The sequence below is a fragment of the Lolium rigidum genome, chromosome 7 (genome assembly GCF_022539505.1).
Source record: "Lolium rigidum isolate FL_2022 chromosome 7, APGP_CSIRO_Lrig_0.1, whole genome shotgun sequence".
NCBI classification, from domain to species: Eukaryota; Viridiplantae; Streptophyta; class Magnoliopsida; order Poales; family Poaceae; genus Lolium; species Lolium rigidum.
The window spans coordinates 306,443,442-306,457,046 of record NC_061514.1 but is presented as its reverse complement, the minus strand read 5'-3'; the positions used below and the strand labels follow the sequence as shown (position 1 = coordinate 306,457,046).

At 44.1% G+C, this 13,605-nt stretch overlaps 2 protein-coding genes across 2 annotated transcripts; one reads left to right on the top strand and one right to left on the bottom strand.

Moving 5' to 3' along the window:
* Window positions 1–447: 447 nt before the first annotated feature.
* Window positions 448–4,706, top strand: LOC124673120 (aspartyl protease family protein 1-like). The gene is made up of 10 exons (XM_047209247.1): window positions 448–767; window positions 853–988; window positions 1,766–1,989; window positions 2,079–2,303; window positions 2,421–2,556; window positions 2,636–2,709; window positions 2,799–2,898; window positions 2,982–3,042; window positions 4,192–4,263; window positions 4,335–4,706. Exons 1-10 carry the CDS (start codon window positions 448–450, stop codon window positions 4,535–4,537), a joined length of 1,551 nt encoding a protein of 516 aa, XP_047065203.1. The 3' UTR covers window positions 4,538–4,706.
* Window positions 4,707–5,445: 739 nt separating this feature from the next.
* On the bottom strand, window positions 5,446–6,761 carry LOC124673119. Its single transcript, XM_047209246.1, has 5 exons — window positions 6,636–6,761; window positions 6,436–6,558; window positions 6,135–6,362; window positions 5,875–6,042; window positions 5,446–5,709 (listed from the first exon to the last, which is right to left on the bottom strand). The coding sequence occupies exons 1-5, from the start codon at window positions 6,759–6,761 to the stop codon at window positions 5,446–5,448; spliced, it is 909 nt and encodes a 302-aa protein (XP_047065202.1).
* Window positions 6,762–13,605: the final 6,844 nt, after the last annotated feature.

Here is a 13,605-nt window from a genome sequence, read left to right as displayed (position 1 = left end):
ACGCACATTGCACATCTACGAGACCACAATTTTCAAATCTAAAATCACTCCGAGCTTGACAAACCTAAATTCAAATCGGTGGCCGGTGCTGTTGTACATGTACTGTTTCCATTCAGATACGCCCCCGGAATGGTGAGTAGAGAGAAAGGTGTGCTCCTGAGCTAAAGCATGCCGCGTTCCTTTAATTTTACAGCCCACGAGTAAAAAGCAACTCCAATTATTTGGTTCTGTACTAGAAGCCGCTCAAAATAATTCCAAAGCAAAGCAAAGCTACTCGACGCCGCACCCACTGACACTGTCACACGCCACACCGGCCGGAAATCCCGTCGCCGACCGACCTCCGCCGCCGCCACCCCGCCTATGCCGTGCCAGAGCCTCAAGAGCGACGCCCGATCGTCGATTTAACTACACCTATCGGATCCATCACATGCGGCGGCGACATCTCTGATGACGCCCCAGCTCCTCCGCGCGCTGCTCCCGGTCCTGCTCTTCGCCGGCGTCGCGGGCGGTACCAGCGGCGGCAGAGGCCAATGGACCAGGGCGCCGTCGCTGGAGTTCCACCACCGGTTCTCCGCGCCCGTGCGGCGGTGGGCGGACGCCCGCGGGCACCAGCTCCCCGGCGGCTGGCCGGCGCCCGGCGGGGCCGCGTACGTCGCCGCCCTCGCCGGGCACGACCGCCACCGCGTGCTGTCGGCCGCCGCAGATCACCCTCCGCCTCTCACCTTCTCCGAGGGGAACGCCACGCTGAAGGTCAGCAACCTCGGATTGTAAGGCCTCTTGCTACTTTCCTCTTCTCCCAATTATCTGTGTGCACTTTTGATGTTGGTGCTCGATCTGTGTTTCTTGTTGTAGCTTGCACTATGCTCTTGTCACGGTGGGCACGCCGGGCCACACTTTCATGGTGGCGCTGGACACCGGCAGCGACCTCTTCTGGCTTCCTTGCCAGTGCGACGGCTGCACGCCGCCGGCCTCGGGCACTTCCGGAGCAGTAAGACCTCTGTTCTATTCATAATTTTGCTGGATCCTTGGATCAAGAGGACGTTTCTGCATAAATCAGAGCTAAACGCCCGTACACGCTGCATTTTGTTTTACAATAATTGTTGCCCCATTTACTTACAAACTGTTTCGTACTGGGATTTTGGCTACCAGCTATCCTATATCATCATATACAACAGGAAGATTACTTGGTGTGTATCTGATCAACATTGGGTATTCTGTCAAAAAAAAAAAAATTGGGCTGTTGGATATGTACAACACAAGCTCATTGGTTAGGCACAATTTTTTATGGCTCTGGCCTCTTGTGTTCATGCAGTTCAGTGACCGAACATGTTTGATATCTTTCTTTTGGTGGATTTTTAGCAGAGGGTTAGGATTTTAGCTGTATTCAAGCATTTGAAATATACCACAGAAACTTTCACAATAATTTCTTAACATGGTGGTGAAATAGAAGTGTAAATACGAAGCTCAATTTAGGCTTGTTGATCCTATAGTTTGATCATTTCACACTTCATATAAATGACTGAGGCAATAGTTTGGATAGAACACCTTCTGATGTCACCACATCACTGTTCCTATCCCACTGCTCTGTTCTTATTCCTTCATATTTTAAGATTTTCTCATTATAAAGAATTTTCTCTATCATTTTATTTCTTTTTTGATATTCTTTTTGCTGGTAGTTTACTACATGCCTGCATTGTATTTATATGTTCTCTTTGATAGTTTCAAATTTTCCTACTTATAGTTTGTTAATTATCTGAGATTTCAGGCTTCTTTGTACATTCCTAGCTTGTCATCAACAAGCCAAGGAGTTCCTTGCAACAGTGACTTTTGTGGTCTTAGAAAAGAATGTTCTGGAACATCAAGTTGTCCATACAAGATGGTGTATGTCTCTGCGGACACATCATCTTCCGGATTTCTCGTGGAGGACGTGCTTTACCTATCAACAGAGGATACCCGCCCTCAAATTCTCAAGGCACAAATAACGTTTGGGTAATATTTATTCTCGATCTAGTGAGATGAAGATATTCTTTTCCCAGTTTTGATGAACTATGAACTATGAAGTATTTTATTTTTATCAGATGCGGACAGGTTCAGACAGGGTCATTTCTGGATGCTGCTGCTCCAAATGGTCTTTTTGGACTTGGGGTAGACATGATATCAGTTCCTAGCATTCTTGCACAGAAAGGTCTTACAACTAATTCCTTCTCAATGTGTTTTGGCCGTGATGGTATTGGGAGGATCAGTTTCGGAGACCAAGGCAGCTCGGACCAACAGGAGACACCACTCGATATCAACCAGAAACAGTGAGCATTTTTTTTTCATTTACCAGGCTTACAATTAGGTATTGTATTTTTCCGCCTAGTACATTTTTGTCTGCTCCTGATAATTTGGCCCATCTGGGATAATTTGTTATTTTCCAGCCCTACGTATGCCATCACTATCACTGGGATTTCTGTTGGAAATAATGCAATGGATTTGGAGTTTAGTACAATTTTTGACACAGGGACATCCTTCACATACTTGGCAGATCCAGCATATACAGATATAACAGAGAGTGTAAGTAAACTATCTGACTTTGTTTAGCCTTTCTTCAAGAGGGGAATAATTCATGTCGTAGTTATTTCTCCTTTTTCAGTTCCATAGTCAAGTTCAAGCAAATCGCCATGCCGCTGACTCAAGAATTCCTTTTGAATATTGTTATGATCTAAGGTTATTTTTTATCACAAATAAATTCTGTCTGAACTTCTGTGCTGTATCTTTTATCAATCAATGATAAAATGACCAAGGTTAACTTACAGCTCTAATGAGGCAAGGATCCAAACTCCTGGTATTAGTCTTAGAACTCTTGGTGGAAGTCTGTTCCCTGCTATTGATCCAGGGCAGGTTATCTCTATTCAGGTATTGCAAGCCTCATATTCTGCAATTCTTGTAACACTGGGATCATGTTTATTTAACCATGCTGTTTTCTTTGATATTTGCAGCAACATGAGTATGTCTATTGCTTGGCGATTGTCAAGAGCACAAAACTAAATATAATTGGACGTAAGTTTACCGCAGAACTATTGCTTTGGAACCTGTTCTGGTGCATTAGATTATTAACACTAGTGTATGAAGTTTCACAATGTTGTTTTTGAACTTTTTATATATGCCAAGATCATTCATGAGAACCAAACATGCCAATTTTCTGGCTACTGTGTTTAGTTTTTTGTCTCATTTTTATCTTTTCTGATGAGCAATGCGATCATGTTTGTAGTGATTTCATCCCACGACAAATTAACCTTGCCACTCAGAACCAAAGTCATCGTGATTTTTTTAACATTAGTGAATTATGTTCACTGATGCGGGTAACAGAAGAGGAAACTCATATATGCATTTCATGTTCTTTCTTTTGCTGTGACTGTCAATATTGACAGTTGTATATCTTTCTAGTGGACATACAGTTGCTTGTCCAAGTTATCTAAATATATTATCTTCTCCCAAGAATGTAAAATATCTCATATTTAAGATCTGAGGTTTCTGATGTAGTATGATACAACTTTGTTTTGCTGCTTAACCGTACCTATGGTACTGGATTTTGTTTGTTTTCTTCCATGAGACATATAGAATAGCTGCTTTTGTTCTTATGGATTGTGTCAAAGAATAGTACTCCCTCTATCCCAAATATAAGATGTAATAACATCCAATGCATGAGTGAATTAGATGTAATAACATTTTCTATTATGGGACGGAGGGAGTGGTAAAGAACTAGTCAGCCACTAACACACAATAGCATGGTTACAAGGGCATTAACATAGTACTCATATTCGCAGCTAAACACTAAAATAAATTACACCGCATGGCACAAACACCAATATAAATAATATAACTGGGTACAAAAATTGCAGTGCCTGTTTTATTTAGGCATAATGAAGCTCAGCAAGACAGAAATATTGGTGCTACGAAAGCCTATGTACAAGACTATGCAAAGTTTGGCTAAATAAAATAATCTAGAAACAAGAAAAAATAAGGCTTACTAATATTTAAGCATAAAATTAAAGAGTGATCACAATGGATCAGTCTTGACACCTAAATAGGTAGTCTAATTTTCCTCATGCAATTTCTTTCTGCATAGCACATTCAATGTTAAGAACAGTTTTTTTTACTTAATAGTAAGAACAGTTAATAATACGACTCTACATTTTTGTGGTGCAGAAAATTTCATGACCGGTATTCGTGTTGTGTTCGACCGAGAAAGGAAAATACTTGGTTGGAAGAAATTCAACTGTAAGTAAATCAGTACGTGCTTTGTTTCTTCACAAAAAGTTGTTTGCTTATGACATGTTCTACTGATACAGGTTATGACACTGATAGTTCAAACCCTCTCTCCATCAACTCACGGAATTCATCAGGTTCAACACCTGAGAATTACTCTCCTGAGAAGACAAAAAACCCTGCCGGCGTTACCCAGTTGAGGCCCCTTAGCAGCTCCCCTCATGTAATGTGGCATAGTAATAGTTTACTCCTGATGTTTCTGTTCCTCAACTTTCTGGTCTTCTAATTGGTTCTGTAATGACATGGTTGTAAATTAGTTCTCACTGTTACCATGTAGATAAACTAGGGAATGACTAGGTGGTAGTTAGTACAGCATAGAGAACAGCACCACTTACATGTCCTGTAAATTGCCTATTTTGTCGAGATCGAGAAAGTAAAATTGTGATGGCCGGTTTTTTGTGGCTCACTTTTTCCCCCTATTTTCTTCCATGAAGAATTCTTGTCACTTGATGGCATTCACAAGAATGATTAAGGACAGACAACATGTAACCACTTTGGATGCTTGTTTTTTTTTTTTGTTTTCTTCCGGGAAGAATTATTGTCAGTTGATAGCATTCACAAAAAATGATCAAGGACAAACGACATGTGACCACTTTGGATGCTTGTAATTTTTTGGTTTTTTTTGAAAGTGCAACTTCGAAAAAGTAGCTCGACATAAAATTTTCAGAGAAATTCAACTGATCATCACAACACTAACAACAGTAACATGTGACCACTTTGGATGCTTGTAATTTTTTTTTTTGAAAGCGTAGCTTCGAAAAAGTAGCTCGGCATAAATTTTTCAGAGAAATCCAATAGTGATGGGACAACACTACAGTGCTTGCAAATGTAATGCTGGAACACACTATCGATATATTTAATAAATGTAGTTACAAAACAGTTTGTACGCTCCTGAGGAGCTTAAGAAGTTTGGAACACTCTAAATAATGAATAACAAAACAATTGAATTTGTAAGCTAGACCTTGAAATCCATGCCATCTGAGAGAATCTAAAGAATCTCGGCCATACGGCCGCGTACTGAAGAGTGCTCAAACTGAAGCACGCAACCGAAACAACAGTAGAAGTCATTCCACCATTGGAACAAACCACACCACACCACACCCATCAGCTTAGCTTATTCTCCCACACAATCATCTAGGCATCAGGCGACGCCAGCACGCTCAATTTGTTGCCTGGGGTGACCGGGACACCGTCGCCGTCAAACTCGTCTTCTTCGCCGTCGAAGTCAAGGCGCATCCCCTCCATGACGTCGTCGTAGGACGCACCGAGGTCCTCCTGGGAGGTGAGCTGGTGGTACTCCACGAGCTGGATGAGGCTCTGGTTCTCCCGGGCGAGGTTGGCGTTGTCCTGCGCCAGCCGGGACTTCTCGGCGAGCAGAGCCTCGAGCTGCAGCCTCACCTGAAATCGTTGCACAACACGAAGACATCAGAAGGGGAATGGTCTTTAACTGAACAGAGCCAGTGAGCAATTCTAGAATTTCATTTCTGGAGCGCATCGTGTCTGAATGCGGGATGTGGTTGTGAGAGATGAGAAAGGGAGGCGTGATGTGGTGGTGATTCTTACCAGGTCGTCTTCTTCGGGGGCGGCTCCTCCGTTGTCGTACCCGTCTCTGAGCCTCCTGTTCTCCTCCTCCAGCAGGCCGCAGCGCTCCTGCATGAAGTGCAGCTCCGACTTGATGGTCTTGAGCTCCCTCGCCAGATTGGCCGCCCTGCCCGCCATCGAGACCGCCAGCTGCGGGACACAACGTTGATGAAATCAGTAAGACCTTCCACGAAATTGGTGCGAAAATCAGAGTTTTTTTTTGTTTGTTTGCAGGCACCCACGCTGCGCGCTCGCTTCAGATTGGTGCTCTGCGCGACCTCGGAGGAGGCCCGGACATCCCCGCTGTTGGTCTCGTCACGCGGCTGCGCGTCGGCGGTGGAACCTTCGCCGACGTCTTTCTGGGCGTCATCGAGGGCCGCGAGCTCCGTGGAGACGCCGCACTGCCGCTTCGCGTGGGGCTCCTCGCACTCCCTTGCCTGGGACGAGCAGGTGGCCAGAGCGCTCACTCCCTGAGACACAGAGTGTCAGATTCATCACAATTTCATCGGATCGTAAGGGACAAAGAAAGGAGGAATGTTGAACCTTCTGGGCGGCGGTGAGCGTGTCGGAGAGCTGAGCGAGGGAGGCGGCGACGGAGTCGAGGCCCCGGACCAGCATCAGCGAGTCCTCCCGGAGGCGCTTGGGCCGCTCGGACGCCGCGCCGCACTGCATCGAGCAGAGCAGACGTCAAGATCCGTCCGGCGAACGGTGGGGATGGATGGGCGAGCAGTACGTACCGTGACGGCGGCGGAGGAGACGACGAGGCGGCGGTCCTCGAGGATGGTGTCGACGCGGGTGCGGAGGCCGTCCCAGAAGCGGTCGTCGGAGGAGGGGCTGCAGAGCACCAGGGACGCGGCCGACGACTCCATCGGAGGAGAAGCAGAGCAACGGCTAGTTTCGTTTTGTTTTGGAAGTTGGGAGTGGATGGGCGAGCCAAGAGTGGGCTTTTAAGTCGGAGGCGCTTCGCAACGGTCGAATTAAAGTTCGTCGGTGCGATGCTCCAGGTCTCGCTGCACTTTTTTTTGTGGCAGACTTTTTCATACTCTTTCATTCAAATCAAGTAAGCGGAAAAAACTTGCTTGGTACACGTCCAACATGATACGCTCTGGTCCAAAGTTTCACATATGGCAAGTATATTATTCTCCATGATTTTCTTCAACAGTGGAATCATAATCAACATGAGAAAAAAAAGGTCTATTGCTAAATCAGCCTCACGAGCCCACGAGGGAAAAAAAAGACAACACGGGTCCCAGAATCCGAGATCAAAGCTAGGATGCCCGACGCGAAGGGCAACACAAGACCAGACCGGAGTAACTAACTGCCATGGAGTGCTACATATGCTATGCCGATGTTGCTTCCCTAGATTACCTTATTACCTCTTTACGACGTGAAGGCAATCTTTCAATCGGGTTCGATGGCCCTTCTAAATGAACACTCAATTTGTTGGATGGGAGGAGGGGTCTCGAAGGACCCTGATTGCTGCATTTGTATCATCGTCGGCGGGGTACATTTTACACACATGACTCCAAAAGAAATAAAAAGGATGCAACACAATCCTACGCACACAATTGCATACTAGACACTAAAATAAGGGAAAAGCAATAGAGTCCTTGGTCCTCTCCACCAGATCCAAGACTGCACCGCTAGCCACATTGATACCACCCGGGATGTACCACTTGTGAAGGAGAAGATCTTGGATGCCAACAAGAACCGTCCACGTAGAGAGAATGCAACATTAGTCACATGTCATGGCGGTGAACAAGGCCACCGTGTAGTACTCTCCAAATTGTAAGGTGCTTGGTTCCTGGTCGCTTAGCCCTAGCTACCCGAGTAGCAATAGGTGTGTGGTCTGGCTTAGAATTTTCCGAGTCATTACTTTGAAGCCTTTCAACTAAAGTATCTTGAGTGATCGCTTTACCATGTGCCAGAGAAAGATCCTCTTTCAAGAACCAGCAACCACATAAAAAAGATATAAATACCTAGATATCATACGCAAATGGTCATCTTGTGAGACATCAACAAATAGTAAAACATAATTGAAGGTATGGGTATATTCAGTGTTTGTTTTGTCGATATTGTTGACCATACATTGGAGGATTAATTCGTAGGCAACTCCTTTACCCCGCTTACCTTCCGAGTGCCAGAAATTTGAGTTACTTTGGAATACCTGGCTTGGGAAATCATACCCATCATGCACACATCTTTCTTTAGGTCTAGTTGTGATAGCACGCTTCACATTTCTGGTAACAAGGGTCGTTGCTTTTAGCCTTTCTTATACCCGCGGTGACTTTAACGACATCAAACTAGGCTATTATACGGCCTTTGTCTTGCTCTAAGGAGCAGCCTGACAGACTACTATAGTAAGTCCAATGATTACTACATTATTTTATTCCTTTAATAATATTTTAGGTTGTCTTCTTCAAAGCCTTCTAGATAAATTGGCAAGTGCAGCTAAGGACATGGCTTTCTTGATAAGTACCCTAGATGAGGTGTCCTGACACTGGTGCCCCCCAAAGCAAAGCACAGACTCTACTCACCCACGCGTTTTCCACCTACGGAGGTGCAATGGTTGATAAAAAATTTGGTCCTTCCTTCTTTATAGGAACAAAATCCAATCTCCCCCTTCACTCCTTATTTTATCCTTAGCTTCTGTGACCTATCTCCCTCCAATCTTCGGCCTTTGAGTTTTAGCCACCCATCCGAGCTCACATGTCTTTGATTCGCCAAAAACTTGTAGGATTTTATGGAAAAATATCTAGGGTCACTTCCTAGCCAGTGTACCCTTGGGAAAAAAACTTTTATCGTAGAGGCAAGTGGCTTATAATTTTCAAGTATTGATACTTGTATCTTGGGTGTTGGGAGGATTTGAGCCAGCTCTGGGAAAATTTCACCAAAGTAGGTTAGCTTCGACCCGTACTGGTTGAACAAGGTTAGCTGCAAGATCAAATTGGGTGTAGAAGCTAGGACCAAAATTTGTATCAACAATGCGAGTCTTGGAGGAAGAGAGCGACATAATATTGTTTCCTTCTTGGAACTTTCCATTGGAAAGTTGACTTCTCTAGTTGTTGATTAGGACTAGGCTTACTAAACACATCTTTAAATTATCTTTATCTTTGTGTATTCCATTGAGTCTTAAGACATGGGAGCCCTTGCAGCCCCTTATTTGCCACAATTCACAGTCATCACAAATATGGAAACCTCCCCTATTGGAAAAGGGATGGATAGAGCCAAGAATCTTAGAATCTAGCAACATTAGAACTACATCCTAACAGGACGGTATGAAATGTGAAAGAGTTCATCGTGCATCTTGGCATCAAATTTTGTTATTCCAGCCATAAGCTTTTCAATGGTGAAGTTGTGTTTTCACACTTGAGAGTTGGATCCACAATTTAGTGACGAACTTTGATGATTTTGGACTCACAACAACTTAAGGGACAATTACAACAATCTAATATATCGACAGGGTGAGGTATAACCAAAACACATGCATAGTTTTAATCATTCTTTTGCAGGGAGGACAACTAATACATTAGTCTCGTTAAGATGGCTCACGTTCTAGTCCCAGTTCGTACCATCATGCTCTTAAGACCCTCTACAAATGACATGTAGAGAAATCTTCGATTCATCAACCATGGCAACTGCAGATTTCTTGACCCATTTCACCTTTTTTACTTCTGAGAATCAGAAACAATAAGAGAACCCTTCCCCCTAAATTCCATAACCCATCCGTTGTCGGTCTAATGTTTTTTGGTCACTAGGCACGTCATAGAGGTATATCCTTCCGTATTACAAATCACATGCCACACATGAACTTGCAAGTGGATTGATAGTGTGTCATGTGTAGGAAAGTGAAGTATTCTACCCAAGAGAATTACCAACTCAATAAAGGTATGTGGCTTTAGACTATATACATTATCACAACATGAGACAAGGCCGGTTTATGCTCAGGCCATCCTTGTCATTCTTAGTATGCTTCTTCATGGATTCGTTCTTGCGTCTAGGCTACATTCTCCCGAATTCGTGGGCTTACGAGCCAAATGGAGCTGGAGTCTTGCATGCTGCATCTTCTTTGGGACGTTGCTCGCCTTGAGCCACCCATCTGGTGTGTGCTCGTGCTTTGAATCCCGCCCAACGAATGGGCATCATGGTCTTTGTCCCTTCTTTGGCATAGATGTGCTTCCATATGCCTCTCCATGTTGATATTATACTGATCGTACGTGCGCTTTCCCACCGCCCGCTTTTTATTCCAGCCACGATACACATGGGATTTGTGCGAGAGAATGAGATGGAGAGGTGAGCGGAGTGTGGAACAAGATTGGTCTAGATATGAAACCGCTCCATTACATATCACCCGTAGAGGTAGGAAAGCCTTGCAAGGAGCCTAGGGTTTCCACTGGAACATAGAGCCGCTTGTTTATATCGGCACAAGAGTTATGCGGGGTGGGAGAAAGTTGTGTTGGACTCAAAGCAAAAGGAGGGAGGCGGTCAAGGACTAGGCTGAGTAACCATTGGAGCTAATAGGGGGCACATGATAGCCATCTACCAAAAAGGAGCCCAAATGATAGGTGTTGGTACGGGCCTCTATCATACAAACTAGCCCAAAGGCCTTAGGAGCATGTCAAAATGGACCATGTCAAGCCAGTGGGCTTGACCCAGGTCCTTCGTTGAAGACAAGGCCATGTTGCATCTCGATTTTTTTCTGTAACCTGTGTGGTCGATATGGTGGCACATACGTCATGGAGACCGATGATGACCCACAAGTATAGGGCATCGCAACGGTCTTCGCGGGAAGTAAAACCCAATTTATTGATTCGACACAAGGGGAGCCAAAGAATACTTGAAAGCCTTAACAGCGGAGTTGTCAATTCAGCTGCACCTAAAAACAAACTTGCTCGCAAGAGTTTATCAGTAGTAATAGTTTTATAGCAGTAGCAGTAGTGAAATATCAGCAGTAGTGTAACAAAGACAGCAGTAGTGATTACAGTAAACATCAGGATTAAAATACTGTAGGCACAGGGATGGATGACGGGCGTTGCATGGATGAGATAAACTCATGTAACAATCAAAGTAGGTCATTTGCAGATAGTAATAAAACGGTATCCAAGTACTAAGCAATTCATAGGCATGTGTTCCATATTTAGTCGTACGTGCTCGCAATGAGAAACTTGCACAACATCTTTTGTCCTACCAGCCGGTGGCAGCCGGGCCTCTAGGGAATCTACTGGAAATTAAGGTACCCCTTTTAATAGAGCACCGGAGCAAAGCATTAACACTCCGTGAACACATGTGATCCTCACATCACTGCCTTCCCCTCCGGTTGTCCCAATTTCTGTCACTTTGGGGCCTCGGATTCCGGCCAGCGATATGTGTATACAACTTGCAGGTAAGATCATAAAACAATGAATATCATCATGAAACAATAACATGTTCAGATCTGAGATCATGGCACTCGGGCCCTAGTGACAAGCATTAAGCATAACAAGTTGCAACAATATCATCAAAGTACCAATTACGGACACTAGGCACTATGCCCTAACAATCTTATGCTATTACATGACCAATCTCATCCAATCCCTACCATCCCCTTCAGCCTACAGGGGGGAATTACTCACACATGGATGGGGGAAACATGGTTGGTCGATGGAGAGGCGTCGGTGGTGGTGATGGCGATGATCTCCTCCAATTCCCCATCCCGGTGGAGTGCCAGAACGGAGTTTCTGGTCCCGAGACGGAGTTTCGCGATGGTGGCGGCATTCTGGATGGCTTCTGGCGACTTCGACTTCCCGTCTCGCGTTTTTAGATCGAAACCCTTAAATAGTCTAGAGGGGGGCGTCAGAGGCTGGCCGAGGCGGCCTCACCATAGGGCGGCGCGCCCCCCTCCTAGGCCGCGCCGGCCCATGGTGTGGGGGCCGTGGGCCCCCCTGGCCTGCCCTTCTGGCTCCGTGAATCTTCTGGAAAAATAAGCCCTTTGACATAAATTCCGGGGATTTTCCTGAAAGTTGAATTTCTGCACAAAAACGAGACACCAGGGCAATTCCGCTGAAAACAGCGTTAGTCCGTGTTAGTTGTATCCAAAATACACAAATTAGAGGCAAAACAATAGCAAAAGTGTTCGGGAAAGTAGATACGTTTTGGACGTATCAACTCCCCCCAAGCTTAGCTTATTGCTTGTCCTCAAGCAATTCGATTAACAACCGAGTGCGATAAAAGAACTTTCACGAACACATTTGTTCATATGATGTAAATATTCTCATGATATGGACAAGTACTTAGGCAATTCATAATAAGATACATGCAAATAAAATCATCCAATAGCTATGTCAATCATGGAAAAGGTACCAAAAAATTAATAATAAGCATCATGAACCATGTCTATCAGCAGGATTGCAATGTTCATAAAAGGTTATGATAAAGTGGTATCTCGCTTGCCCGTATTTGTACAGCAAAATATAAATGCTCGGACACCTTCGAAGTTCATGGAAAGACTAGAAGTAGAGATTGTCAAAGATAAAAGCATCAAAGTTATACCATAGTTAATCACATTTTGGGACAAGCATGTTATACTAAGAATGACAGTTGTGCTCTCAAGAAAGTGCTCAAAGAAAGGATGGTGACTCAACATAAAAGTAAAAGATTGACCCTTCGCAGAGGGAAGCAGGGATTAACATGCGCTAGAGCTTTTCATTTTTAAAACAGGAGTAAAATTGTTTTGAGAGGTGTTTGTTGTTGTCAACGAATGGTAATGGGTACTCCAACTACCTCGTCAACCAGACTTTCAAGAGCGGCTCCCATGAAGGACGTTATTTCTACCAGCAAGGTAGATCATCTCTCTTCTCTTTTGTTTACACACGTACTTTAGTTTTATTATAGGTGACACTCCCCCCAACCTTTGCTTACACAAGCCATGGCTAACCGAATCCTTGGGTGCCTTCCATCAATCTCATACCATGGAGGAGTGTCTATTTGCAAAATTAAGTTGCTTACTGATGATTCAGGGCAAAACATGTGAAGAGAATGAAGTTTGATTAATTGGGGCTGGGAACCCCGTTGCCAGCTCTTATTATGAAAGTCTATCAAAAGTAAATGACAAGGTTGAAAGATAAACACCACATACTTCCTCATGAGCTATAAAACATTGACACAAATTGAGAAGCATTTTGAAGGTTTAAAGGTAGCGCATGAATTTACTTGGAATGGTTTGAAATGCCATGCATAGGTATTTATGGTGGACACTTTGGAATAACTTGGTTTTCAGGGGTTTGGAAGCACGAGTAGCGTTCCCACTCAGTACAAGTGAAGGCTAGCAATAGATTGGGGAGCGACAATCAAGAGAGCAGTAACTGTCATAATCATGCTTGCGGCAAAATAAATTAACGGAGGCATAAGAGTGATACAAGAACTCTGAGGCAAAGTAAATTATCGAGGCTTAATTGACTTTTGTTCAGTCATTGCATGCGTGAGCATGTGCCAAGTCGATTCAAATGAATTATTCAGAGGAGGATACCACAATGTCATACCTATTTATGAATAAAACAATGCAAGCAAACATCTATGACATGCTACTCATATTAATAAACTGGAGCTAAACATGAGAGATCATGAACTACTAGACTTTCTTAAATGACATATAACTCACATGAACCAACTAAGCATGCTCACATGGATGAGTATATGTACAAAAATGAAAACAAATAGAGTTCATACCAGCCTCTC

Bases quoted from the DNA above. Each gene is read 5' to 3' on its own strand.
- LOC124673120 (XM_047209247.1), top strand. From the start codon at position 448: ATGACGCCCCAGCTCCTCCGCGCGCTGCTCCCGGTCCTGCTCTTCGCC. The intron at 1,990-2,078 runs GTAATATTTATT...TATTTTTATCAG, and splicing joins AAGGCACAAATAACGTTTGG to ATGCGGACAGGTTCAGACAG. The intron at 2,557-2,635 runs GTAAGTAAACTA...CTCCTTTTTCAG, and splicing joins ATACAGATATAACAGAGAGT to TTCCATAGTCAAGTTCAAGC.
- LOC124673119 (XM_047209246.1), bottom strand. From the start codon at position 6,761: ATGGAGTCGTCGGCCGCGTCCCTGGTGCTCTGCAGCCCCTCCTCCGAC. The intron at 6,559-6,635 runs GTCACGGTACGT...TGCTCGATGCAG, and splicing joins TCGTCGTCTCCTCCGCCGCC to TGCGGCGCGGCGTCCGAGCG. The intron at 5,710-5,874 runs GTAAGAATCACC...CAACGATTTCAG, and splicing joins CCCCCGAAGAAGACGACCTG to GTGAGGCTGCAGCTCGAGGC.